We start from the raw sequence: 23,217 nt of genomic DNA, 5'->3' as shown, positions 1-23,217 counted from the left end.
GTGCGAAGTTATCCTGTATTACCATTCTTTGCGAGAATGACTCCAGGACCACCACCCCCACCTCCTCCAGCACCACCACCATGTCCACCACCTCCTCCTCCACCAATACCACTAGCTCCTCCGTAACCAGCACCTCCTCCTTCTCCACCGCCTCCACCAATACCAGCACCACCTCCGCCAGCACCACCACCATGTCCCCCACCTCCGCCTCCACCAATACCACCAGCTTCTCCGTAACCACCAGCTCCTCCGCTAACACCAACATCAACACCATAACCAACATTCAAACCACTTTTCCCGCCATAAGCAGCGACTTCAGCCTCGGATGCAGAGGAGGTGAGAAGTGCTCGTCTTGCAGAGCATAACCCTAAACCTATTAGGAAACATAGAAAGAAAATATTGTTGCGATTAGCCATATTTCACTCTTTGTTCTTAATATTTTGTTGTGAGATGAGTTTGCTTAAGAATGTGTCCGTATTTATAGGCATGTCGTGAGACCCAACCGCGTTTGTTGCACATAGGAAGGATGTCCTAAAGTTCACTTGTTGGGCCCCAAAACCTTACCTATCAATTCCATCTTATGTATCTATGATTTTTTTTTCATGTTGCTTTGTGTTGTACTGTCATTATAAGTAATTCTTTTATATACACAAACTTTCAAGTGGATAATTCAAATAACGGAAATAAAATAACGGAACCAAATCTACTATACAACCTTCTTGTTTCTAGTGGTTGAATTTTTTTATGTTTTTGAGACGATTTTCTAATTCTATAAAATGGTATGTTTCTTTGTTACAGTTTCATCACTTCTTTTATGATCGGTGGTTTTTAGCTAAGAATTATGATTGATAGTTCATTTGCAAAACACATTTCTATCGTTTTATAAAGAAAATACGCAAGTTCTCAATCTAGAATTCAAGGACATATATATGGCACATGAGATGCTAAGCTAGACTATCATATCTTGACGAGTATTGGTAATAAGTAAAAGTCTTAAGAAGTTTGAAAAGGACCACTAAAGAATAACAGTTTCCGTCCATAGATGGTAGACTGATAATAGTTTTATCACTGTTGGAGGTGAAAACCGCACCCTCGGTTTTCTCCGGTACAAATTGAAATTGGCACGACGTAAGCCCGGTTTACAAAGGAAATGTACTAGAAATATTGGGTCAAGTGAATTCTTAGGCCGAACGCAGCTCATCAAGCCGAAGTCGGTCAGAAACTTCTCAAAGGAACCGAGAAGTTTTCTAAGTTCGGAGGAAAAAGGAAAGTTTTCGAATAGAAAAAGGAAACTTACGAGAAGAAAGGAAATTGACATGAGCAAAGAAAAACGGCCGAGAGAAAAGAAAAGTCCTCTCGGTCCCATATCGCAGAAAAGACTCACGAAAACCGACTTATGAGACATATACATATAAAGGAAGAGGAATCGACACCAGACACCAAACAACACAAGAAATTCCAGAAAAGACTTAGATACTGAGAACTCAACACTTTAGATTCTTAGTTTTATAAAGTCTTAGTTCGTTATTAACCGAACTCAGTTGTATTTTTTGATCGATCTAATAAAACCCGAGTTTACCGATCTAAATTACTGTTTTGCCCCTTGTCGATATTCACTTATCAACAATCACATATATACGTTTGTACATTAATTGGGGTTTTTATTGTTGTATCACGTACCCGTGACCAATATTAGAATATATAAGCGTAAGTGAATATCGAACATACGAACACTACTAATTTCAGATTCACTTAATTATCACTAAAGTAGTGCCACTTGTGTGTGTATGTTTTGTTGTCTCCCATATTGCATAAATGATATATATATATATATATATATATATAATCAAATTGTTATTATACTCTAAATATAATGAATCAGACCTAATTTCTACATATTATCATATTGTTCTTTATGGATATCTGACTCACTCCTTTGTGGCTATGTCTACATTAACATTCAAACTTTAAAATCAACTCCTAACAACTTATGTTTATTAGTGGCTTCTCTACTGTGTTTGACAAGGAAATTAATATAAACGTTGCACAAACGTAACGTATATTTACACACGTTGATATATTTGGGCCTAGGTTATTGAGCCAAATTAGTTGATGGATGAATTATGGTTTATACATTTGTTCTCTCATGATACCATTTATATTTAGGATAATCTGTTTCTTGTTTCCAGTAATAATATCGTACTCCTTTATCCGTTGACATGGGTTTAGCCAACAAAATGTTGGTGAACTAAGTAAATATGTATTTTAACATGCAGTTTGGTATAGTAGAAGTCATATAGTAATGCTTTATCAACATTATAGAAAATTTATATATAACCATATACCAAACCACTAATAACATGCAGTTTTGGTAAGCATGTTTAACAATGAAACTAAAACGAGCAAGTTAAAAGAATTATCTATGTAAATAATACTTATTTTGATGAAGAAATTTGTCAATGATTATAACAACAGTAGACTTTGAATTGTTATTTTTAAAACATCCATACATTTTTTCACTATCAAGAATTTTACAAAACTAATTTATTCTTATTCAGAAGCAAAAGGCCATGTGAAATTCTCATTATTGTTGTGGCAATGACAATGAAATGTGCCATCCAGCAAATTAACAACACTAGAGAAAATACTTTCCAATCACATAGTATTCTATCTGTTAAGAAAGTTTATAAACATACAAACAAATTAAAATTAACAGGTTTCATCATAATAACCTCATTCAAAATCTTAGAATAAACACCTTCGTTTTATAAAGATTGATTTTTTAACTTTTTATTTTGTTTCATCATGAATATTAACTTAAATTTTCTATTTTAATGTGCTCTATACTGACTAAGCAAAACGTAAAACCTACTAAGAAGGAATTAATATACATAGATGATGAGACTCAGTGTTAAACATTCATTAACTAACCGCATTCATTCATTACTTTATACTAGTATCAAATTAAAACATGGAAAATATGAGACACATGCAATCCAACCGGAAGCTAACAACACCGAACCAAACTCGATAATTGAAGCGAACTAAACCGAACTAAATCAAATGGAATTAATCAGAATGACTAATTTGGCTAAAGTTCAATTACAATCTTACTAAGATTAAACTAACCGCACTTAAAGCAAGTCTGAAATTTCCAAAATGCCCATTCAAATGTGAAAAGGTTGGCCGCAATGAAAAAGTGTTTAGTTTTGTACTTATAAAAGTGGACCCAACCATTTCCATTTGTTTCGCGAGTGCCTTCATTCAATATTATCCTAAACTTTTGACAAATGGGCTTTGGCTTACGATTGACATGAAAGATAAAGAAACAAACGTATATGCCGTCAAAAAAACAAAAAAACAAAAAAAAGGGCACAATGACGAGCTTATCAATTTTCAAAAAAATAATAAGTAAATACCCATTATTTCAACATGATTATAGCATAATCGTAATGTGCTGACTAAAAAGAATCCTAAATAATAATCCAGGTTATGTATGGTTTTGACTTTTGACTGTTTAGCTGATGCTTTTAATTAACAAAGCATAATTTGAATGTAGTAAAAAATTAAAGACGGACACATGTTTCGTTGTGTCGTACATGTTTATTTTACACATACATATTGTAAATTTTTTTGTTATCACACCTTAAAAGATCGGTTCAAACACGATTAAGCAATCGCAAACATCTAACCAGTGGTGAACTTAATGGATGGTTATGCGAAGGTGGTCACGAGACTAGACCATTATGCATCCTCTCCGAGAGCCATTTTCTATTATACCCGAATAAATCTGAGACGTTGAAAAATACAATGTTGCTCAAAATATCAATGACCATGTGATTAGATTAGTTTTGGAGGAATTCTGAACCTTGCAACACAACCTAAGAGAAGAAGAAGATCAACGCACACTTCACACTTGCCAGAGACATTGCTTCACACCGAGCTTGAAGCAAAAAAAGGAATCTTTTGCCGCCTGAAGTATCTGATCATTAGAAAGGACACAAACGCCCCAATCACTCGTACTTATCTCTTTATCTAACCTAACTCCTTCGTAACCGAAACACTCCTCCACAATCTTCTCAAACGAACAGTTCTTGAGGCTCGCAGCTAAATACAGCCTAACGTCAAGTAGCCTCCAGATCTCCAGCCGATGGCTGCACCTCGCGAGCTTTCCCTTGTCTTGGCTGTTCCAAACGCCTACGAAAGTGATCTCGCGGTCTGCGAGGAAACTTCGTAGTACGTCGGGGAGGCGTTTACAGTGATTCAACTGTATGATGAGACAACGGTTACCTACGCATAAGTGGAGGACATCCGGTAGAGGATCCGGTTCGAAGCGAACCGGAGTCCACTGTACGCCAACTCCGACGACGAGAGGGTGACGACGTTTGAAGTAGCGGACGGTGCGGATCCATTGGTTGATCACTGAGGCTTGTGAAGTGACCGTGATGACCAAGACTCTTCCGAAGAATTTGAAGCGCTTTGGGATACTCTTAGCCATTTGGTCTTCTTTTTTTTTTACTCTCTTATCTGATTTGTAATGTGAGATAGGTAGGAAGATGTTTTACACCCTTCTTTATTTTGTTTTTTTTAGTGACCGTTTATAGATAGATATCAAATCCCAACGTTCAAGAACGTAGTTACCGAAATTATGGCTCTTAGATTTGTTTTTTGTTCAAAAGAATATTTCATCAAGGTATCAACGGAAATATTTACCTATCAAACGTCCTTCAAACATTGTACATTAAAACCTTTAAAATAGCAACGTTTCAAATATATGCAGTAGAGTCAAGATTCAGAATTGGATTAACGTCTTTAAAATCATCGTCACTATCAAAAACTTGTACTATATAAAAGATATGTAGATCTGATTTTTTTTTTTAAAAGGATTGGTTTGACTGAATTTAAACCTAACTAATTACATGCCTATATGATAGGGTGGTGATGCTGATTCCAATTATATGAAATAACAGTGCTTCGCTTGAAAATATCTAAATATTTTGAAGGTAGTTAGTCATTCAATTAACAAAGGTTGGTTGGTTTTACAATTGGCATGGAATAAAATGAACATATCACACGTTATTAAATTCTTTTAGCTGCGTACGGATACCAACTTCATTAGTTTGGATAAGATGTTTTTAGTTTTTCTTTTGTCTTGAATTTTTAGCAAGACAAAAGAAAGAAGCAACAACTCCCCTTCCCGGACCCTAACTAATCAACTAAGCTCAAAATCGAACAAGCTTATCATTAATTTGTTACTAATTATTCCTAATCAATCACTGCTTAATACTAGCACTATAAAACACACGCCCATCTTCATTAGTTTCCCACCACAAATACAAAACATTTCAATACACAAACACACACATTTTGGATTTAGTTTTAACACCAACTGCAAGAGAGAATGACGAAAGAGTCCACTACCATTGACGTCGGCGAGCCGAGCACCGTGACCAAAAGTTCAAGCCATGTCGTAGTGGACGCGAAGAAGAAGAAGGGCTTTGTGGCAGCCGCCGCAGGAGGTGGCTACAAGAGAGGTTTGGCCATATTCGATTTCCTCCTCCGTTTGGCGGCCATAGGAATCACCATCGCCGCATCCTCTCTCATGTTCACCGCCGAGGAGACTCTTCCCTTCTTTACTCAGTTCCTGCAGTTCCAAGCCGGTTACGATGACGATCCCACATTTCAGTATGTCCATTTTCATTTTCCTTAACATATGATTATAACTTTCTATGCATCATGTTTTAATACAATAAATGCATGCGTATATAATAAGTCACCAACGACGGTAAAACATACTTCTTTACTTTGTTATAGTTTTTTATTTCTGAAATCATATAGTTAACTTCAAATTATTTGTAAGTCAACTCATGTTCGGTTATATATTTTAAAATAGTCCGGTTAGTAATGAAATATATAAATGTAAATCGTTTTTGAAGGTTCTTTGTGATAGCCACAGCCATAGTCGCCGGCTATCTCCTCCTTTCACTTCCCTTCTCCATCGTAACTATTGTCCGTCCACAAGCTGTCGCGCCCCGGCTCATCCTCCTCATCTCCGATACCGTAACTAACTTCACTTATGAACCCTATTCTCCACACACACACAACAATAATATAAATTTCATATAAACTCATTCTCTTTTATGTTATGGTTATCTATATGTAAAGGTGGTCGTGACGCTCAACACAGCAGCAGCGGCTGCGGCAGCAGCAATTGTCTACCTCGCACATAACGGCAATGCAAACACCAATTGGCTCCCCATTTGTCAGCAGTTTGGAGACTTTTGCCAGGCCGTGAGTACCGCAGTTGTAGCCGCTTCTATCGCGGTTTCTTTCTTCATTCTTCTCATTGTCATCTCAGCCATTTCCCTAAAAAGGCATTGATTTGATATTTTCCGCGTGTCAAGATTGGAATGGATCTTTCTTCATGTATATGTTTGTGGCTTGTGCTTTGTGTAACATGAGATGATATGTATATGGTCTCATTATGGTGTGGACAATGTAACTGGAGTTTTATATGTTTCAAGTGGAATTTGTCTTGGTTCAGCTTAAAAGCTTCCGATGCATATAGAGGTTCTCGTTTCATAGTATAGCCTAAATATCGAAGTCAATGGGTCCAAAGGCAAAATCCAACAAGCGATTCAGCTCAAAAGTCATTAGTCACGATCCAGGTCAAGTTAGATCCTGTTCGAGGATTATTAGAAATTGGAAGACACCGGCACCACACCGGTGTTCTAAGTGATCTAGACCGTACCTTACGTAGTGCATGTTAAGTTATTCTCTCATGGGCAATCCGCAACGATATCAAAGAGCAAACGTAATTATCAAATTATAGATTGTCTTTTTGTAATTCTGTAACCAATAATACGGATTAACGGAATACAGTGAAGTTACTCTAGATCACTTGTAAACTACATATCAATTGTTACTAGATTTCATATTTTATCAGAAAAACAAAGTTTCAACAAATTCCCTTATTTCGACACATGAGCGCAATTTCTACAAAATTTTATAGAATTGTTTTTAACCACACCTAATCATTTTTCTCGTTTGACGACCCAAACCTGATTCTGACAAACATGATCCCGATGATAACGACAGGGGAAAGTGAGGAGGACCATTACCAAAAAAGAAAAATAAAAAAAATTACATTCGATAAAGGATGATGAACGCCTGTATCAGACGGTGACACAGAAGAACACGAATACAACAATGACAATAGAGGAGGTCCGACAAACAATATTTTCATACGATGACTTAATGAAAATTTTGGCTCAAGTTGGACTGTTGGAGGTGAAAACCGCACCCCAGTTTTCTCCGGTACAAATCGAGATCGGCAAACCATAAGCTCGGTTTACGAAGGGACGTACTGAGAAAAGATGGGCCAAACAAAGAGTCAGGCCGAGGTCGGTGAGAAACCTCTCGAAGAAATAGAGAGTTTCCATGAGCTCGGTCGAAACAGAAAAGTTTTCTAATGGAAAAAGAAAATTTGGGAGAGAGAAGGAAAGGAACCGAGAGAAAAGGAAACTCCTCGGTCCCATATTGTCTAAGGCGGGCTTGAAGACCGACTTAGGAGATATATATAAAGGGAGACGAATCGACACCAAAGAACACAAGTTATTTTCCCGAGAAGACTAAAAGACTGAGAACTCATTACGATAGCTTCTTAGTCGCATTAAGTCTTAGTTCGTTATTACCTATCGAAATAACCGAACTCAGTTGTATTTTGCTTGATTCGATCTAATAAAACCAAGTTTCCGATCTAAATTACTGTTTAGTCCCTTGTCGATATTTGCATATCAACAATTGGCGCGCCAGGAAGTCGATGTAAAGACAAGGAGTTCGGTCCCTTGTGATTTCCGAACTAAAACTTAGTCATATTTGACTTAATAAAACTTTATTGATGTTATAGCTGGACTCGGTAACGAGCTGCCTACGTACCCTTTAAAAGGATCAAGCCATTCGTAGTTCTAAGTACAAAAGTGTTTTTTGCTCCGACTAAGTAGTTCGGAGGCTTTTTTTTTTTTTTTTTTGGAGCTCACAACGAACTAGTAGTAGTATCGTTTAAGATGCATTGAGTTCCAAGATCACGGGATCGGAGTTCCGTCTAACTTCATAAGTTGATAAACACCGGGTTTAACGACTTTCATAACCTGATACGGTCCTTCCCAATTTGCGCCAAGTTTTCCTGCATTCTTCTCTTCTGTGTTTTGGTAGACTTTGCGAAGTACGAGGTCTCCATCTTCAAAGTGACGGCCCTTAACTTTTTTGTTGTAGTAGCGAGCTGCAAGCTGTTGGTAGTTCTGTATCCGGAGCAATGCTCGTTCGCGATGTTCTTCGACTAAGTCGAGTGCGTCGATCATCATGTTGTTATTCGCGTCGGGTTGCTGGGTAAGCATAGTTCGGCGAATACTTGGGACGTTGAGTTCGGCTGGACACATAGCTTCTGCGCCATATGCAAGGAAGAATGGTGATTGACCGGTTGAACGTTGTGGTGTAGTTCGGTGAGACCACAAGACGCCGTCAAGTTCGTCCGCCCAGGTTCCCTTAGCGGTATCGAGTCGTTTCTTTAGTCCGTCAATGATGGTCTTGTTTGTGGCTTCGGCTTGTCCGTTTCCTTGCGGGTACCGCGGGGTAGAGAAACTTAGTCGGATTTTCCACTTGGCGCAAAAATCTTGGAAAATGATCGAAGTGAACTGGGTTCCGTTGTCCGTAACAATCTCGTACGGGACTCCGTGTCGGCAGATGATGAACTTCCAGACGAACTTCTTGACATCAATTCCATGGATCTCGGGGTATGCTTCAGCTTCGACCCATTTGGTGAAGTAATCCGTGACGACCAGAACATACTGCTTCTGGGTTGTAGATCGGCGAAAGGGACCGATGATGTCCATTGCCCAGCGCATGAAAGGATATGGTGCGGTCGAGGTCATCAGGAGCTCGGTAGGAAGATTGATCATCGGACCATGACGTTGGCACTTCTCGCAGCGTGCCGTATATTTCTCGCAATCAGAAAGCATAGTGGGCCAGTAATAGCCAGCTTTTTTGATCTTGAATGCTAAAGACCGAGCTCCGGAGTGATTGCCTCCTTCTCCTTCGTGAACCTTCTGCTTTACTTCCATGATGTCGTTGCCGCGAACACAAGTCAAAAGTACACCGGAAGCATCCCATCTGAGAAGAGTACCTTTAATGACCACATATCGAGCTGGCCGAGCCTTAAGACGCCGAGCTGCCCATTTATCCGCAGGGACTGTTCCGTCTCCGATGTATCCCATGATTTCTAAGGTCCAATCTTCGGGTTCGTCCTCGCCTTCGGCCTCGATATCGATTGGAACGTGTTGTCCTTCAGATTCGTCTTCGGGATCGGATTCATTACCATTGAGCTCGTCCGTATCGTTGTCGTGATCGGGAATGACCTCTTTGGGTTTCGTCTTCCGGGTGAGTGGTGGGGCGAGATTGGGTTGATTTTCGTAGTCATGTCGTCTTGTAATGATGTTGCAGTTCGGAGCGGGCTCGATACTTGGTCGCTCAATTGCCGCAATTGGGATGGTTCGTCGAAGGTCAGGATCGGAATTAGTTGCGAGAGCAGCTAAGGCGTCGGCGGTTGCATTCTCATCTCGAGGTATCTTTGTAAGCTCGAAGGTAGAGAACTCCAAAGCGACATCCTTAAGGACTTTGAGATATGCGTAAATGCGGTCGTTCTTGGCCTCGTATTCGCCGTGAAACTGGTTAGCCACGAGTTGAGAGTCGCAGTAGGCGTGTACGTGCTCGGCGCCGATGCCTTTGACGAGTCGTAGTCGAGCAATCAATGCTTCGTACTCGGCTTCGTTGTTGGATGCTGGGAAGCCGAGACGAAACGACTGCTCGATAACTTCTCCTTCGGGTGATTTTAGACGAATTCCGACTCCGGATCCTTTATGGGACGATGAACCATCGGCGTGAAGAATCCAGGGTTGTACGACTGGCTTATCTTCGACGAGCTCCGGTGGGAGTTCGACCAAGAAATCTGCTAGGACTTGAGACTTCGTTGCTGTTCTGCATCGGTATTCGATGTCATACTCACTGAGTTCGATAGCCCACTTAGCGAGTCGTCCGGACTGACTTGGGCTATGAAGGAAAGTACGAAGAGGGTAATCGGTTAGGACCACGATCGCATGAGACTGGAAGTACGGGTGTAGCTTCCGTGCAGAAATGACCACGGCAAAGGCGAATTTCTCCAAAGTCGGATAGCGATACTCCGATCCATCGAGGGACTTGATTGTGTAGAAAATTGGCTTCTGTTCGCCGCGATCTTCTCGAACGAGAACACTGCTGACTGCGAATTCTGAAATCGCGATGTAAAGATAAAGTGTCTTGCCGGTTTCTTGTTTGGATAAAACTGGAGGAGTGGACAAGTATTTCTTTAGCTCGGCGAAGGCTTCCTCACACTTCTCATTCCATTCGAGATGCTTGTTACCGCGAAGAAGTTGGTAGAAAGGTAAGCACTTATCCGTCGATCTAGATATGAATCGATTAAGTGCTGCGATCCGTCCGGTAAGTCGCTGAACTTCACGTTTGGTTGTCGGTGACAGGAGCTCGAGAATAGCGGCGATCTGCTTTGGATTAGCTTCAATGCCTCGCCGTGTAACAATGTATCCGAGGAACTCTCCAGATGTCACGCCGAACGTACACTTAGTTGGATTCAGCTTCATACCATACTGATCCAAAATATCAAAACATGTGCGAAGATGGCCGACGTGATCGGAGGCGACGAGTGACTTCACGAGCATATCATCGATGTAAACTTCCATAGTTCGCCCGAGCTGGCTTGCGAACATCCGGTTTACCAGTCGTTGGTACGTTGCTCCAGCATTTTTCAGGCCAAAGGGCATGACCTTGTAGCAGTAGATGCCACGATCCGTGATGAACGATGTCTTTTCCCGATCTTGCGGGTGCATAAGAATCTGATTGTACCCGGAGAACGCGTCCATAAACGAGAGTAACTCGTTCCCGGCAGTTGCTTCCACGAGGCGATCGATATGAGGCAACGGAAAGCTATCTTTCGGACACGCCTTATTGAGGTCGGTAAAGTCGACGCAGATCCTCCATTTACCGTTCTTCTTCTTTACGACGACGGGGTTTGCTAACCAATCTGGGTATTTGACTTCGGTGATGGATCCGGCTTTGAGTAAACGCTCGACCTCATCGTTCACGGCTTGTGTTTTCTCTGGTCCGAGCTTTCGGCGTTTCTGCTTGATTGGCTTATACGTTGGATCAATGTTGAGCTCGTGACAGGCGATCTGTGGATCAATCCCGGGCATATCTTCTGCCGACCAAGCGAAGGTCGATGAATGCTGTTTTAGAAAGTGAATGAGTGGCTCGCGGATGACTGGGTCGAGCTCGGCGCCGATTCCGACTTGACGTTCTGGCCTTAGTTCGTCGATGCAAACTTGAACGATCGACTCCTGTTTAGGTTTTGTATTCTGGACGATGAGCTTGTCAGTCGGTCCTAACGAGCTAATAACACATGCTTGGTTGGCCGAATGAAGTCTGCACTCGTTTATGTAGCACGATCGAGCAACGACTTGGTTTCCTCGGAGAGTGTAAACACCGTCGGGAGTCGGGAACTTTAGGCATTGATGGTACGTCGAGGCGACTGCTTTCATTGCGTGTAGCCAAGGTGTTCCGAGAATAGCGTTGTAGATCGCCGGTTTATCGAGGATAAGGAACTGGATAATCTTTGATACTCCGCCGACGTAGATCGGAATGTTGACCATGCCGACCGTCATACAACGTTCTCCATCGAATCTGGTAAGTGGTTCGATAAACGGTTCAATCCTATCTGATGCCAACTCGAGTTGGTCAAGTGCTTCCTTGAAGATAACGTTAACTGAGCTGCCCGTATCGACCAGAATGCGGCTAACTTCGACGTCGTCGAGGAGCAGCTCGACAACGAGGGCGTCGTTATGTGGTTTATGCAGCCCGATTATATCGGCCTCGGTAAATACCAAGGGCGTTCCCTTCGACGGATCATGCGGGGCTTTGGGCGCGCTGGCGGCCTATCTGCTGTACTCTTTGATGGCTCGGACCGAATAACTGCAAGCTTCGATGGCCCCCATTATCATGTTGACACGTTTCCGCGCCTTAGGAGCGTGATTCTCTGGTGCTCGGTCATCACGATTCCGTTTCTGTTGCTCGGGCAAAACAGGGTGGATTCGGTGGCAGCGGTGGTAGTGTCGGTAAAGCCAGTGGATTTGGTGGATCTTTGGCGAGTGCTTTCTCAAGCTGTTCGTTGTTTGGTCGAGGCATGTGCGAACGACGGAGATCGTCAATCGAGAGTTGCCCACCGCTCTTAGATGCGTTTGAGCGTTGGAGTTCGTTAACCGAGATCAGCTCCTTGCGATATAGGCCGAGTAGATATTCACGCAGATGCCTGCATTATTCGGTGCTGTGGCCCCTTCGGTTGTGGAATTCGCAGAATAATGACTCGTCTTGGTCTTCGTCACCGCGGACCCATTTATTGTTCCACTGCTTGTTCGGTTGTTGGATTGCGTTTGCGTAGAACTTCTTGCGATTCTCGTATCCTCGACCGTATCCTGACTGCGGCTCATTAGTCGCGGCTTTCGGACGTTCGGGTTGCTTAGTTGAGTAACTTTGCTCGTACGCAGCTTCTTCTTCTTCTTCAGCAATGTAAGTATTAGCTCGGTGCAACGCATCTTCTAACGTCTGCGGAGGGTTATGCGTGATCGCGCTTTGGAAGCTAGTCTTTATCCGAGCTCCTTTCTGAAGACATAAGAGAGCAGCTTCATCGCTAATCGTACAATTGGCGACGATCGTCTTGAAGCGCTGGATGAAGTCGCGAAGGCTCTCGCTTGGTCCTTGAGCTATTTGCCAGAGTTCGGATTTCTTGGTGTAATCAACAATGAACATGGAGAAGTATTTGACGAAAGCCGTTGTTAACTCCTTATAGTTGTCGACCGAATTGGCTTCGAGCCGTGAGAACCAGTCGAGGGCTACTCCTCCCAGACTTTCCACAAACAGTTGGCACTGAACCGCGTCTCTTTCCTCGGCGGACCTGAATTGGTATCGGTTCATGCAGATGCCGAACGATGTCAAGAAGTGTCGGGGGTCAGAGTTGCCTTCATAGACTTTTATCTTTAGTTTCTCCATGTGTTTGACCGGCGTTCCTGCTACGCGCGATGTGAAGGGAGTTTTCTGAGTTTCCTGTATGACGCGCTCGATTTCCGGAGCCGCGCTTGTGGCTTGATGTATCTTTGAGGTGATATCGCGAAGCTGCGCCTTCATTGCTTCGAACTCGGCGTCTCGGCTTAAATCTGATGCTGGTGCGTTCGCTGACCCGGCTGCGGTTGACCTCATAGTTCCGGCTGGATCTTCGTCGGTATTGAGATCGTCAATGATGTTCCGAACTCGGAGAGGAGTTCGTGTTTGACTGAGTTCGGCAATTTGCGCCGCCATCTGACTAAAATGTTCCTCGCTTCTTTTGTTGATGGCCTCGAATTGGGCATTAAATACTTGAAGTAGCAGTTCGGTTCCATAACCTCCTGGGGGAGTCTGGCCGGCTGCAGTTCCAGCATTTTCTCCAGAAGTTCCTCCTCCTTGCCCGGTTGGGGCGTTGGCATTCTCTCCTCCGAGAGGATTTCCTTCTTCGTGTACGTTGGTTTGATCCGTCATCGTTGATTCAATCTTTCCGAAGCCCGATCTAAAATCTGAGAAATCTGTCTAATTCCCCCTTCCTGGCGCGCCAATTGTTGATATGCAAATATCGATAAGGGACTAAACAGTAATTTAGATCGGAAGCTTGGTTTTATTAGATCGAATCAAGCAAAATACAACTGAGTTCGGTTATTTCGATAGGTAATAACGAACTAAGACTTAATGCGACTAAGAAGCTATCGTAATGAGTTCTCAGTCTTTTAGTCTTCTCGGGAAAATAACTTGTGTTCTCTGGTGTCGATTCGTCTCCCTTTATATATATCTCCTAAGTCGGTCTTCAAGCCCGCCTTAGACGATATGGGACCGAGAGGAGTTTCCTTTTCTCTCGGTTCATTTCCTTCTCTCTCCCAAGTTTCCTTTTTCCATTAGGAAACTTTCCTGTTTCGACCGAGCTCATGGAAACTCTCTATTTCTTCGAGAGGTTTCTCACCGACCTTGGCCTGATGGGCCGTATTCGGCCCATCTTTGTTCGGCCCATCTTTTCTCGGTACGTCCCTTCGTAAACCAGGCTTATGGTTTGCCGATCTCGGTTTGTACCGGAGAAAACCGGGGTGCGGTTTTCACCTCCAACATGGACATACACAATTAATGATGGATCCAGAACTTTTTTCATTAGATGATAACTATAACTAACTTGAAAGTAGTTAGTTGGCGAAAAAAAATAAACCTTGAAAGTTGTTAGGCATTTCAATTAACAAAGTTCGGTTGTATTAGAGCATATACATCAGAGGATCAAGAGAGGTTCATGGCACAGTTTTTGAGACAAAAGATCTTAATATTAAAGAGACAGTATCATCCTGACGAACCTGAAGAGACGGTATCATCCCAAAATGAAGCATTCTGATTGGTCAAAAATTATAATATTCGAATTAAAAAAAAACAAAACTAAAAAAAAAAAATGTTATTATATTCTGGTGAATCCCTTTCTTAGGAGTTCACTGATGTACATGCTCTTATTAGCATGGAAAAAACTAAACATAATTCAGCTATTTACATGCGTACGGATGCCAACTTCATTACACTTTACATATGATATCCCAAACAATTCTCTGACTTAATTGTTAGCTTAAACCTAATCAAGTGGAGAATAGTAAGAAGCAACAACTCCTCTTCTCGGACCTTAACAAATCAACTAACCTCAATATAAAACAACTCAAAAAAACCTCGTCACTAGTACAAAGCACTATATAACCACTTGTCCATCTCCCATTAGTTTCTCACCACACCACAAGTACAAAGCATTTCAACACACAAACATACATACACATACTTTGTCTTTATTTAATCCCCAACTGCACGAGAGAATATGACGAAAGATTCCACCACCATTGACGTCGGCGAGCCGAGCAACGTGACCAAAAGTAGAAGCCATGTCGTAGTGGACGCGAAGAAGAAGAAGGGCTTTGTGGCAGCTGCCGCAGGAGGCGGCTACAAGAGAGGCTTGGCCATATTCGATTTCCTCCTCCGTTTGGCTGCCATAGGAATCACCATCGCAGCTTCCTCTCTCATGTTCACCGCCGAGGAGACTCTTCCCTTCTTCACTCAGTTCTTACAGTTCCAAGCCGGTTACGATGACGATCCCACATTTCAGTATGTCCATTTTCATTTTCTTAACATATGATTACGGATTTATATGCATCATGTTTTGAAACAATAAATACATGCATCTATAATATGTCTCCAACGACGGTAAAACATACTTCTTAATTTTTTATAGTTTTTTTCTGAAATCATATAGTTAAATTCAAATTATTTGTAAGTCAAGTCATGTTCGCGCGGTTAAATATTTTAAGATAGTCCGGTTAGTGATGAAACATATCGTTTTTGAAGGTTCTTTGTGATAGCCACAGCCATAGTCGCTGGCTATCTCCTCCTTTCACTTCCCTTCTCCATCGTATCTATTGTCCGTCCACAAGCTGTCGCGCCACGGCTCATCCTCCTCATCTCCGATACCGTAAGTTCACTTATGAACCCTATTCTCAACACAAACAAAAATAATATAAATTTCATATAAACTCATTCTCTTTAATGTTGTGGTTATCTATATGTAAAGGTGGTCGTGACGCTCAACACAGCAGCAGCGGCTGCGGCAGCAGCCATTGTCTACCTCGCACATAACGGCAATGCAAACACCAATTGGCTTCCTATTTGTCAGCAGTTTGGAGACTTCTGCCAGGCCGTGAGTACCGCGGTTGTAGCCGCTTCTATCGCGGTTTCTTTCTTCATCCTTCTCATTGTCATCTCTGCCATTTCCCTAAAAAGCCATTGATTTGATATTTACCGCGTGTTGAGATTGGAACGGATCTAGAGATTCCTTATGCATATGTTTGTGTCTTGTGCTTGTTTGTGGCTTGTTCTTTGTGTATCATGAGAATGTAAGTATTATGGTGTGGAAAATGTAACTGAAGTTATGTTTTAAAGAGATTTGTCAAGCTTATGTTTCATCTAAAGGCTCTAGATTGATAGTATATATCTACTATATATCCTAAAAATGATGGAAGTCACCGAGACCAAAGGCATAACCCAACAAGTGACCCAAAGCCTAAAATCCCAAAAGCGACTGTTAAAATGTCGAATACCAATTCTGCCCTCAGCTTCTTCTCTTTCCTCTCTCTCTTCTTCTCCACAAACTCCTCGTGTCTCCTCTTCGCTTCCAATTCTCTCCTTCTTCCATTTCCCCTTTTACCCTCCATTACCCTCCTCAAAATGACCAAACTGTCCTTCCCGTTCAAATGCGTTCCCTCCATCTTCTCCACCTTGAGGCTCACCTCCTTCACGTGCAACTCCTCCTCTCCACCCGTCACCACCGTGATCACACACTCCACCGTCTCCTCCGGCGATTCCAATCCCACCACCGTCGCGAATTTCGCCTCCACTTCCCCGCTTATCCAGTTCCGCTCCACCGACACCGGCCGGTGACTCGACAGATTCGCCGCTCGCTTCCCGATCGGATCGATCACGATCCAGCTCAAAGTCAAACCCTGATCCAGATCTCGACACGTGTCTTCCGTCCACCGTCCTCGTTTGATCGGCGTTTCCACCGTATCCTTCGGATCCACCAGATCGATCCTCAGAGGCGATCCCCGGAACCACGCCGTCGTCGTCTCCGTCTTCACGACTCTACTGAAAATTACCTTCCCTCTGTAGTGCAAATCGACGGCGGAGATCAACTCGGGAAACGGACGGTCGAGATCAGTGACTGAACCGACGGTGTCGATCACAGAATAAACGTCGGAAAAAAAAGAACGAGTAAGATCGGAGAAGGAGGAAACGGAAGGCCACGTGGAGCAACAGATTTTGGACCAGAGGATCTCGTTGGATGCGAGCTCGTGAAGGCGTGTGGAGGCGCAGGAGACGGAGGCTAGGGTTGGGCCGTCGAGGCGCGTGAGGATGTGAGCGTCTATGATGTCGGGATGGACGGTGGAGATTAAATTCGTTACGGTGGAGGAGATAGCCATTTGCCGGTGGTTGCTCACGGACTGTTGAGTGATTATTACTAATTGCGAGTGATTAGTTTAATGATGATATTTGATTAATCAATGAAGGGGGTTTATATAAGAGCGTCAAAAGACATTGTTCTACCAAAATAGCCCATCTTTTTTACTTTTATTACTATAATACCACTGCTGATGAGTGCTGTGAAATCGCAGAAGCAACTTGATATTTTTCTAACGTCATTTCTTCAGTAGATAATAGATAATTGACCCCGAAAAAACATTATGGCGACCAAATGGTTAGATGAATTTTTCTTCTTAATCATTTTATTAGGTACGTTGTTTAGTTTATTCAAATATATGTCGCAACATAGTTTGTTTGTTTCTTTTTGTATGGTTTATTTAAATTAATTCATGTGAAAGATTTATCAGTTTATAATTTTTAAAATAGTCGTTCATTTTTTCATGTCTTTATTAGATAGATTATTTATAAAATAAAACTACACAGCATTGTGGAGATTGTAAATGAATTTTGGGACGAAATTTGAAATTTTACATAAGAAAAGTCCATGCAAAGAATAATTAGCCCAAGCATCACCACATATGCATTCGATTATCCACTGGAAAAGTATGTATACTCTGTTCAGACTACAGACTGTACCCTTAATTTTGAAAAATTATACATTATTTAAAAATTGGTGTTATTTGTCTACGAATGAATCAGGAAACAGTTTTTTTTTTAAAAGGTAAACAGAAGAAATATCTCTTGTGCGAAAATGAAATGAGTGCTTACCCGTAGCGCTCTGAATTCTGATAATTAATTTCCACAGAAAAGTTCTGATCATATATTCATATAACGTACTGTAAATCTTTTGTTTTTTGTCGTCTACTACCAAATAGCTTAACATATTAAAACGAAAAAACCTTTAACGTAATTTCATATAGCAAAAATAGTAAGTATCGAGTGCATCCTTTTTCCCATTCGAACTTTGATCTATAAAACACACATCACATCTACGGAAAAAACATAAAAGTACAACCGATAGATCTACGGGAAAAAGGTACAGTCGCAATTACTGATAGAAACTGTAAAAAATTTCATGTAAAAAACATAAAGTGATGAAGATCAAATGCGTACAGACATACGTGACCATGTAATGTGTCACAAGTCACAACAAAGGAGTCACAAAGATACGTAAGAGGGCGGGAAATGTTGGAATAAGCTTGAAAGAAACTTGAAGTGCAAGTTTCCTAATCCTAATCAAAGTGTGTTTCTAGAAGGTTAGGATTAGAAAAGAAAATTTAGGAGTTATCTAAAAGGAAATTTATGAGTTATCTAAAAAGAAATTTAGGAGTTATCTAAAAGGAAATTTAGGAGTTATCTAAAAGAAAATTTGTTTATCTATTGAAATTAGGAGTTAGCTAATCCATTCTCTATATAAGGAGTTGCAGAGTTGTTGTAAATACTTATGAGTTGAGAGAGAGAGATTTGAGAGCCTTTAGTTTTTGAGTGATTTTTCTAAAGGTTAATAAAAGAGAGTTATTCTTTTACAAATCTGTGTTCTTAAACTTCTTTGAATTCTATAATTGGTATCAGAGCTTCAGGTTGTTGCTCAAGATATGGGGGATATCGTTCCTAGTACTCGTACAAAAGCACTGAATACTTCCTCAATCCATTGCCATATGTTAAACTCAACCAACTATATTGTATGGGCCATGCAGATGAGGGTTTTGCTCAGAGTACACAAGGTCTGGGAGACTGTTGAAACAGAGACGGCTGATGGTGAGAAGAACGATGTTGCTATGGCCCTGATCTTTCAATCAGTACCCGAGACGTTCATTCTACAGGTAGGAAAGTTAGACACGGCGAAAAAGGTATGGGATGCAATCAAATCAAGACATGTAGGAGCAGAAAGGGTGCGAGAGGCAAGGTTGCAGACTCTTATGGCCGAGTTTGACAAACTCAAGATGAAGGACACAGAGACGATAGATGATTTTAGTGGCAAATTGTCCGAAATCTGCTCAAGGTCGGCTGCTTTAGGAACGACTATTGAGGAACCGAAGATTGTCAAGAAGTTTCTCAAAAGTCTTCCGAGAAAGAAATATATACACATGGTAGCTTCACTTGAGCAGGTGTTAGACTTGAACACCACAAGCTTCGAAAACATAGTCGGAAGACTAAAAGCCTACGAAGAACGTATTCGAGAAGAAGAAGAAGAAGAAACACAAGATGATCAAAGCAAGCTCATGTACGCAAACATGGAACCTCAGGAAAATCGTGACTACAGTGGAGAGAATAGAGGCAGAGGTCGATGAGGACACTTCTATAGCAGAGGACGAGGTCGTGGACGATTCAATGGAGCCAGAGATTTGTCAGAGATAACATGCTATCGATGCGACAAAACAGGGCATTACGCTTCTAATTGCCCTGACAGACTTCTCAAACTTCAAGAGACTCAGGAAGTCGATGACGTTGATGACACACATGAAGCTGAACGACTCATGATGCACGAGGTGGTGTATCTAAATGAAAAAAAGGTGAAGCCAAACGAATTTGAAAAAAGCCGTGAAGGAGACAATGTTTGTATTTGGATAATGGTGCTAGTAACCATATGACTGGAAACCGAAATTACTTTTCAAAGATTGACGAGACGGTCACAGGAAAAGTAAGATTCTGCGATGATTCTCAGATAGACATAAAGGGGAAAGGATCGATCCTCTTTGTCAGTAAAGATGGAGGGGAAAAAGTGCTTGCTAATGTCTATTTCATACCAGATTTAAAGAGTAATATTATCAGTTTGGGACAAGCAACAGAGGCTGGATGTGATGTTTGGATGAGAGGAGATTATCTGACATTACATGATCAAGATGGAAGACTCTTTATGAAGGCAAACAGATCAAATAATCGTTTATATAAAGTAATCATGGAGGAGTCACATGGAGCTGCATTGAAGCAGGTTTTGAGGTATTTGCGTGAAACTCTCAATTTTGGTGTTGAAGATGTCTCTAAGGAAGATTTCAAGCTTAAGGGGGAGATTGTTGGAATAAGCTTGAAAGAAACTTGAAGTGCAAGTTTCCTAATCCTAATCAAAGTGTGTTTTTAGAAGGTTAGGATTAGAAAAGAAAATTTAGGAGTTATCTAAAAGGAAATTTAGGAGTTATCTAAAAAGAAATTTAGGAGTTATCTAAAAGGAAATTTGTTTATCTATTGGAATTAGGAGTTAGCTAATCCATTCTCTATATAAGGAGTTGCAGAGTTGTTGCAAATATTTATGAGTTGAGAGAGAGAGATTTGAGAGCCTTTAGTTTTTGAGTGATTTTTCTAAAGGTTAATAAAAGAGAGTTATTCTTTTATAAATCTGTGTTCTTAAACTTCTTTGAATTCTATAGGAAAGAAATGACCCATGTTGACCTCTTGTGCAGCTTTTATTGATTAGATTATTCTATTTATTTATTTATTAAATATTTAAATGTATGAAATCATTCCATCTTTCTTATTTCTAGATCACCCGTAATCAAAATTAAACCAGAAAGGGTCGGCGATACATTATTCGTATAATATTAGAAACATTAAGCATAAATCTATATTTCACTAGCAGACAGGTAGTAACTTGTAAGGATATATACAGACGTTTTAGAATGAGATATGCATAAATCTTCGTGAGTTCGTCACATTTTCGTAAAGTAAGTGTACTAAGTTATATGAGTTAGAAAACCAGGAAATTTTAGTCAAAAAAAAGTTTAATTAATGAAGAACAAGACATTATTCACAGTTTAAAACTAATTTCAGAAACAACAAGGAATGGACAACCTTATAACAGCAGGTTAAGGGTTCCTTTGAATTTTAGTCTAACATATAGCCGTCGATTAGGTTTATAGTTATACAGCTTTGTGTTAAATAAAATAATTGCTTATTATATAATATCCAGAAAGAAAAGGCTGATTGCCAAAAGGAAAGGCCAAACAATGATTCACATCAGCATGATTGAACTATCGAAAACAAAGTCAACTAGTTAAAATTACGTTTGTGAATTTATTTTATCTTGAACAGTTGAACTTACTACGATATAGTATATTTTTCCTGTTTAAATGACGATATATTGTTTCAAATGACGATATATTGTTTTAGTAAGTTCATTGTAGATTATTATTGATTTTGGGATAACATAAATAGTATAAATGTCACTTTTAAAAAATTAACAAAAAAAACTTTAACATATTGTATGGAACACATTTTATATATATTTCGCAGCTGAATTATAGTTTTTGATTAAAAATACTGATTTTCACGTTCTTAATTTTTAAAATTAATAAAAATCATATATACATACTGTTTCATTTGAGTTAACAACTAACAAACATTATTGTATGTGTATCGCAGTTGTTTATTTGTTTCCGGTTCCTACTCTCAACCTATTTATTTTTCCCTTTTATCTGACTATATATCCACTACGGCACTACATAGATACAGTGACATTTTGAATTGTATTTCTTATATAGTCAAGTAGGAGTTAGAAAAAAACCATAACAAAAAAATCAAACCGAACCAAACTGAAAGTGATTTAGTTTGGTTATAGTATAACCTAAAAACTTATTTAGTTTTCATTTCTGTTGAGATTTCGGTTTTAGTTTAGTTTGATTTAAAACCATAAAATTGAATGGGTTTTCTGGTTTTAAAATTTAATATTAAATAGCTTATATTTTTTTGGGTTTAATTATGATTTTTCTAAGGCAATTAGGCTTATACTGGTAGGCTTTTGAAATTATAATTTAAGACTTAAACAAAATATATAAAACAAAAAAACTTAGTTCCTAAAACAAAACAAACAAAAGTTGGCCGTAGATGATTTCTAAAATTGTTATCTTCTTCACAATTCATCTTCTAGTTCTAACCTTCTAAGTATTTAATTTGTTCCTTTTATTTGTTTTGGTTTTCTAATTACTATTTAACCTTGTGTTTGATTCATATGTACGTTTTGAAACTATTCTCTTTATGAAATTTGTTCATAATTCATGATGTATGTATGTTTGATTTTTTTATAGTTCATAATCTCACTAATAGTTAAAGGCTAGACTTTAACTAATCACTTTTTCTGTTAAAGGCTAGACTTTATCAGATTTATCAAGCTCTAATCGAAAGTCTAACCGATTAGGGAAAAAAATTGAAAACGTAATTTAAAAACTATAATAAACCTAATCATATTACATATCAGCTTTAAAAAAAAACAAAAAACATGTCAGCTCACTTCTTATATTTTTTTAACTGATATGATTATTAAGTGTAACTAATAAAGTCTAGCCTTTATGATTATTAAGTGTATATTAAACATATAAGATCGAAAGTCTAAAGTTCTAAGGTTAAGTGTATAAGAAATGGGTTTAGAGCATATAAGAAATGGGTTTAGAGCATCAACGAAAATGGGTTAAGAGATCTTATATGTCCAATCGAAAGTCTAACTGATAAAGTCTAAAACCATTTCTTAGAGCATCAACGAAAATGGGTTTAGCTCTAAACCCATTTCTTTTCTGAGGTTGAGTGTATATGATCTTATATGTCCAATCGAAAGTCTAACTGATAAAGTCTAGCTAGCCTTTATCAGAAAAAGTGATTAGCCTGTAAAAGCATCATTATAACAATTAAACCTAAAATGTAGCGTCTAATCATTATGATTATAAGTGTATATTAATCGAAAGTCGAATCGAAAGTCTAACCGATTATGTATCTTATTTGATAAATTTTACTCTTGTGCCATTTTTGAATGTTTTTCAGGACTTATCTCGTCCTCTTCTTGCTAAAGCTGTTCAAGGTTTGCACCTCTCATCAAATCGAAATTTTTCGTGCCATTGCTCGTGTGTTATTGATTTCTGAAACTTGCAGTGGTTTGGAGTTTTGTGTCTGTTTAGCCTTCAAGCCATTGAGGATAAGAATCGGCGGTTCACTGCAAGATCAAGTGATTTACGACGCAGGAAATCTCAAAAGTCATTGTCGTCCATTCAGAAAAATGAACAGTGGGTTGTTTGGATTTTCTAAAGGATGCTTGCATATGAAACGATGGAATGAGCTCAACAATTT

The 23,217-nt window shown here is 39.9% G+C and overlaps 7 protein-coding genes across 7 annotated transcripts in view; 3 read left to right on the top strand and 4 right to left on the bottom strand.

Moving 5' to 3' along the window:
* Positions 1–416, bottom strand: part of LOC112081600 (glycine-rich protein DOT1) — a 593-nt gene extending 177 nt beyond the window's left edge. Inside the window, exon 1 of the mRNA XM_024148378.1 lies at positions 23–416. Within this exon, the coding sequence (XP_024004146.1) occupies positions 23–416 (394 nt within the window). The remainder of the gene's footprint in view (positions 1–22) is intronic.
* A 3,494-nt stretch (positions 417–3,910) lies between these two features.
* LOC18027954 lies at positions 3,911–4,498 on the bottom strand. Its single transcript, XM_006410721.1, has one exon. It carries the CDS (start codon positions 4,496–4,498, stop codon positions 3,911–3,913), a length of 588 nt encoding a protein of 195 aa, XP_006410784.1.
* An 827-nt stretch (positions 4,499–5,325) lies between these two features.
* Positions 5,326–6,551, top strand: LOC18027953 (casparian strip membrane protein 1). The gene is made up of 3 exons (XM_006410720.2): positions 5,326–5,685; positions 5,937–6,060; positions 6,166–6,551. The coding sequence occupies exons 1-3, from the start codon at positions 5,402–5,404 to the stop codon at positions 6,379–6,381; spliced, it is 624 nt and encodes a 207-aa protein (XP_006410783.1). The 5' UTR covers positions 5,326–5,401; the 3' UTR covers positions 6,382–6,551.
* Positions 6,552–8,084: 1,533 nt separating this feature from the next.
* On the bottom strand, positions 8,085–11,753 carry LOC112081599. The gene has a single exon (XM_024148377.1). It carries the CDS (start codon positions 11,751–11,753, stop codon positions 8,085–8,087), a length of 3,669 nt encoding a protein of 1,222 aa, XP_024004145.1.
* A 3,182-nt stretch (positions 11,754–14,935) lies between these two features.
* Positions 14,936–15,979, top strand: LOC18027952 (casparian strip membrane protein 1). Its single transcript, XM_006410719.2, has 3 exons — positions 14,936–15,300; positions 15,541–15,664; positions 15,764–15,979. The coding sequence occupies exons 1-3, from the start codon at positions 15,017–15,019 to the stop codon at positions 15,977–15,979; spliced, it is 624 nt and encodes a 207-aa protein (XP_006410782.1). The 5' UTR covers positions 14,936–15,016.
* Positions 15,980–16,173: 194 nt separating this feature from the next.
* LOC18027951 (probable F-box protein At2g36090) lies at positions 16,174–17,209 on the bottom strand. The gene has a single exon (XM_006410718.2). The coding sequence runs from the start codon at positions 17,166–17,168 to the stop codon at positions 16,212–16,214; it is 957 nt and encodes a 318-aa protein (XP_006410781.1). The 5' UTR covers positions 17,169–17,209; the 3' UTR covers positions 16,174–16,211.
* A 1,555-nt stretch (positions 17,210–18,764) lies between these two features.
* On the top strand, positions 18,765–20,209 carry LOC112081598. Its single transcript, XM_024148376.1, has 3 exons — positions 18,765–19,452; positions 19,552–19,682; positions 19,787–20,209. Exons 1-3 carry the CDS (start codon positions 18,765–18,767, stop codon positions 20,207–20,209), a joined length of 1,242 nt encoding a protein of 413 aa, XP_024004144.1.
* The last annotated feature ends 3,008 nt before the right edge of the window (positions 20,210–23,217 follow it).

Source organism: Eutrema salsugineum, unplaced genomic scaffold (genome assembly GCF_000478725.1).
Source record: "Eutrema salsugineum unplaced genomic scaffold, Eutsalg1_0 scaffold_10, whole genome shotgun sequence".
NCBI classification, from domain to species: Eukaryota; Viridiplantae; Streptophyta; class Magnoliopsida; order Brassicales; family Brassicaceae; genus Eutrema; species Eutrema salsugineum.
This window is presented reverse-complemented; position numbering and strand designations above follow the sequence as displayed.

Bases quoted from the DNA above. Each gene is read 5' to 3' on its own strand.
- LOC18027954 (XM_006410721.1), bottom strand. From the start codon at position 4,498: ATGGCTAAGAGTATCCCAAAGCGCTTCAAATTCTTCGGAAGAGTCTTG.
- LOC18027953 (XM_006410720.2), top strand. From the start codon at position 5,402: ATGACGAAAGAGTCCACTACCATTGACGTCGGCGAGCCGAGCACCGTG. The intron at 5,686-5,936 runs GTATGTCCATTT...TCGTTTTTGAAG, and splicing joins GATGACGATCCCACATTTCA to GTTCTTTGTGATAGCCACAG. The intron at 6,061-6,165 runs GTAACTAACTTC...CTATATGTAAAG, and splicing joins TCCTCCTCATCTCCGATACC to GTGGTCGTGACGCTCAACAC.
- LOC112081599 (XM_024148377.1), bottom strand. From the start codon at position 11,753: ATGGTCAACATTCCGATCTACGTCGGCGGAGTATCAAAGATTATCCAG.
- LOC18027952 (XM_006410719.2), top strand. From the start codon at position 15,017: ATGACGAAAGATTCCACCACCATTGACGTCGGCGAGCCGAGCAACGTG. The intron at 15,301-15,540 runs GTATGTCCATTT...TCGTTTTTGAAG, and splicing joins GATGACGATCCCACATTTCA to GTTCTTTGTGATAGCCACAG. The intron at 15,665-15,763 runs GTAAGTTCACTT...CTATATGTAAAG, and splicing joins TCCTCCTCATCTCCGATACC to GTGGTCGTGACGCTCAACAC.
- LOC18027951 (XM_006410718.2), bottom strand. From the start codon at position 17,168: ATGGCTATCTCCTCCACCGTAACGAATTTAATCTCCACCGTCCATCCC.
- LOC112081598 (XM_024148376.1), top strand. From the start codon at position 18,765: ATGGGGGATATCGTTCCTAGTACTCGTACAAAAGCACTGAATACTTCC. The intron at 19,453-19,551 runs GTCGATGAGGAC...GCGACAAAACAG, and splicing joins TGGAGAGAATAGAGGCAGAG to GGCATTACGCTTCTAATTGC. The intron at 19,683-19,786 runs GTGAAGCCAAAC...TACTTTTCAAAG, and splicing joins TGTATCTAAATGAAAAAAAG to ATTGACGAGACGGTCACAGG.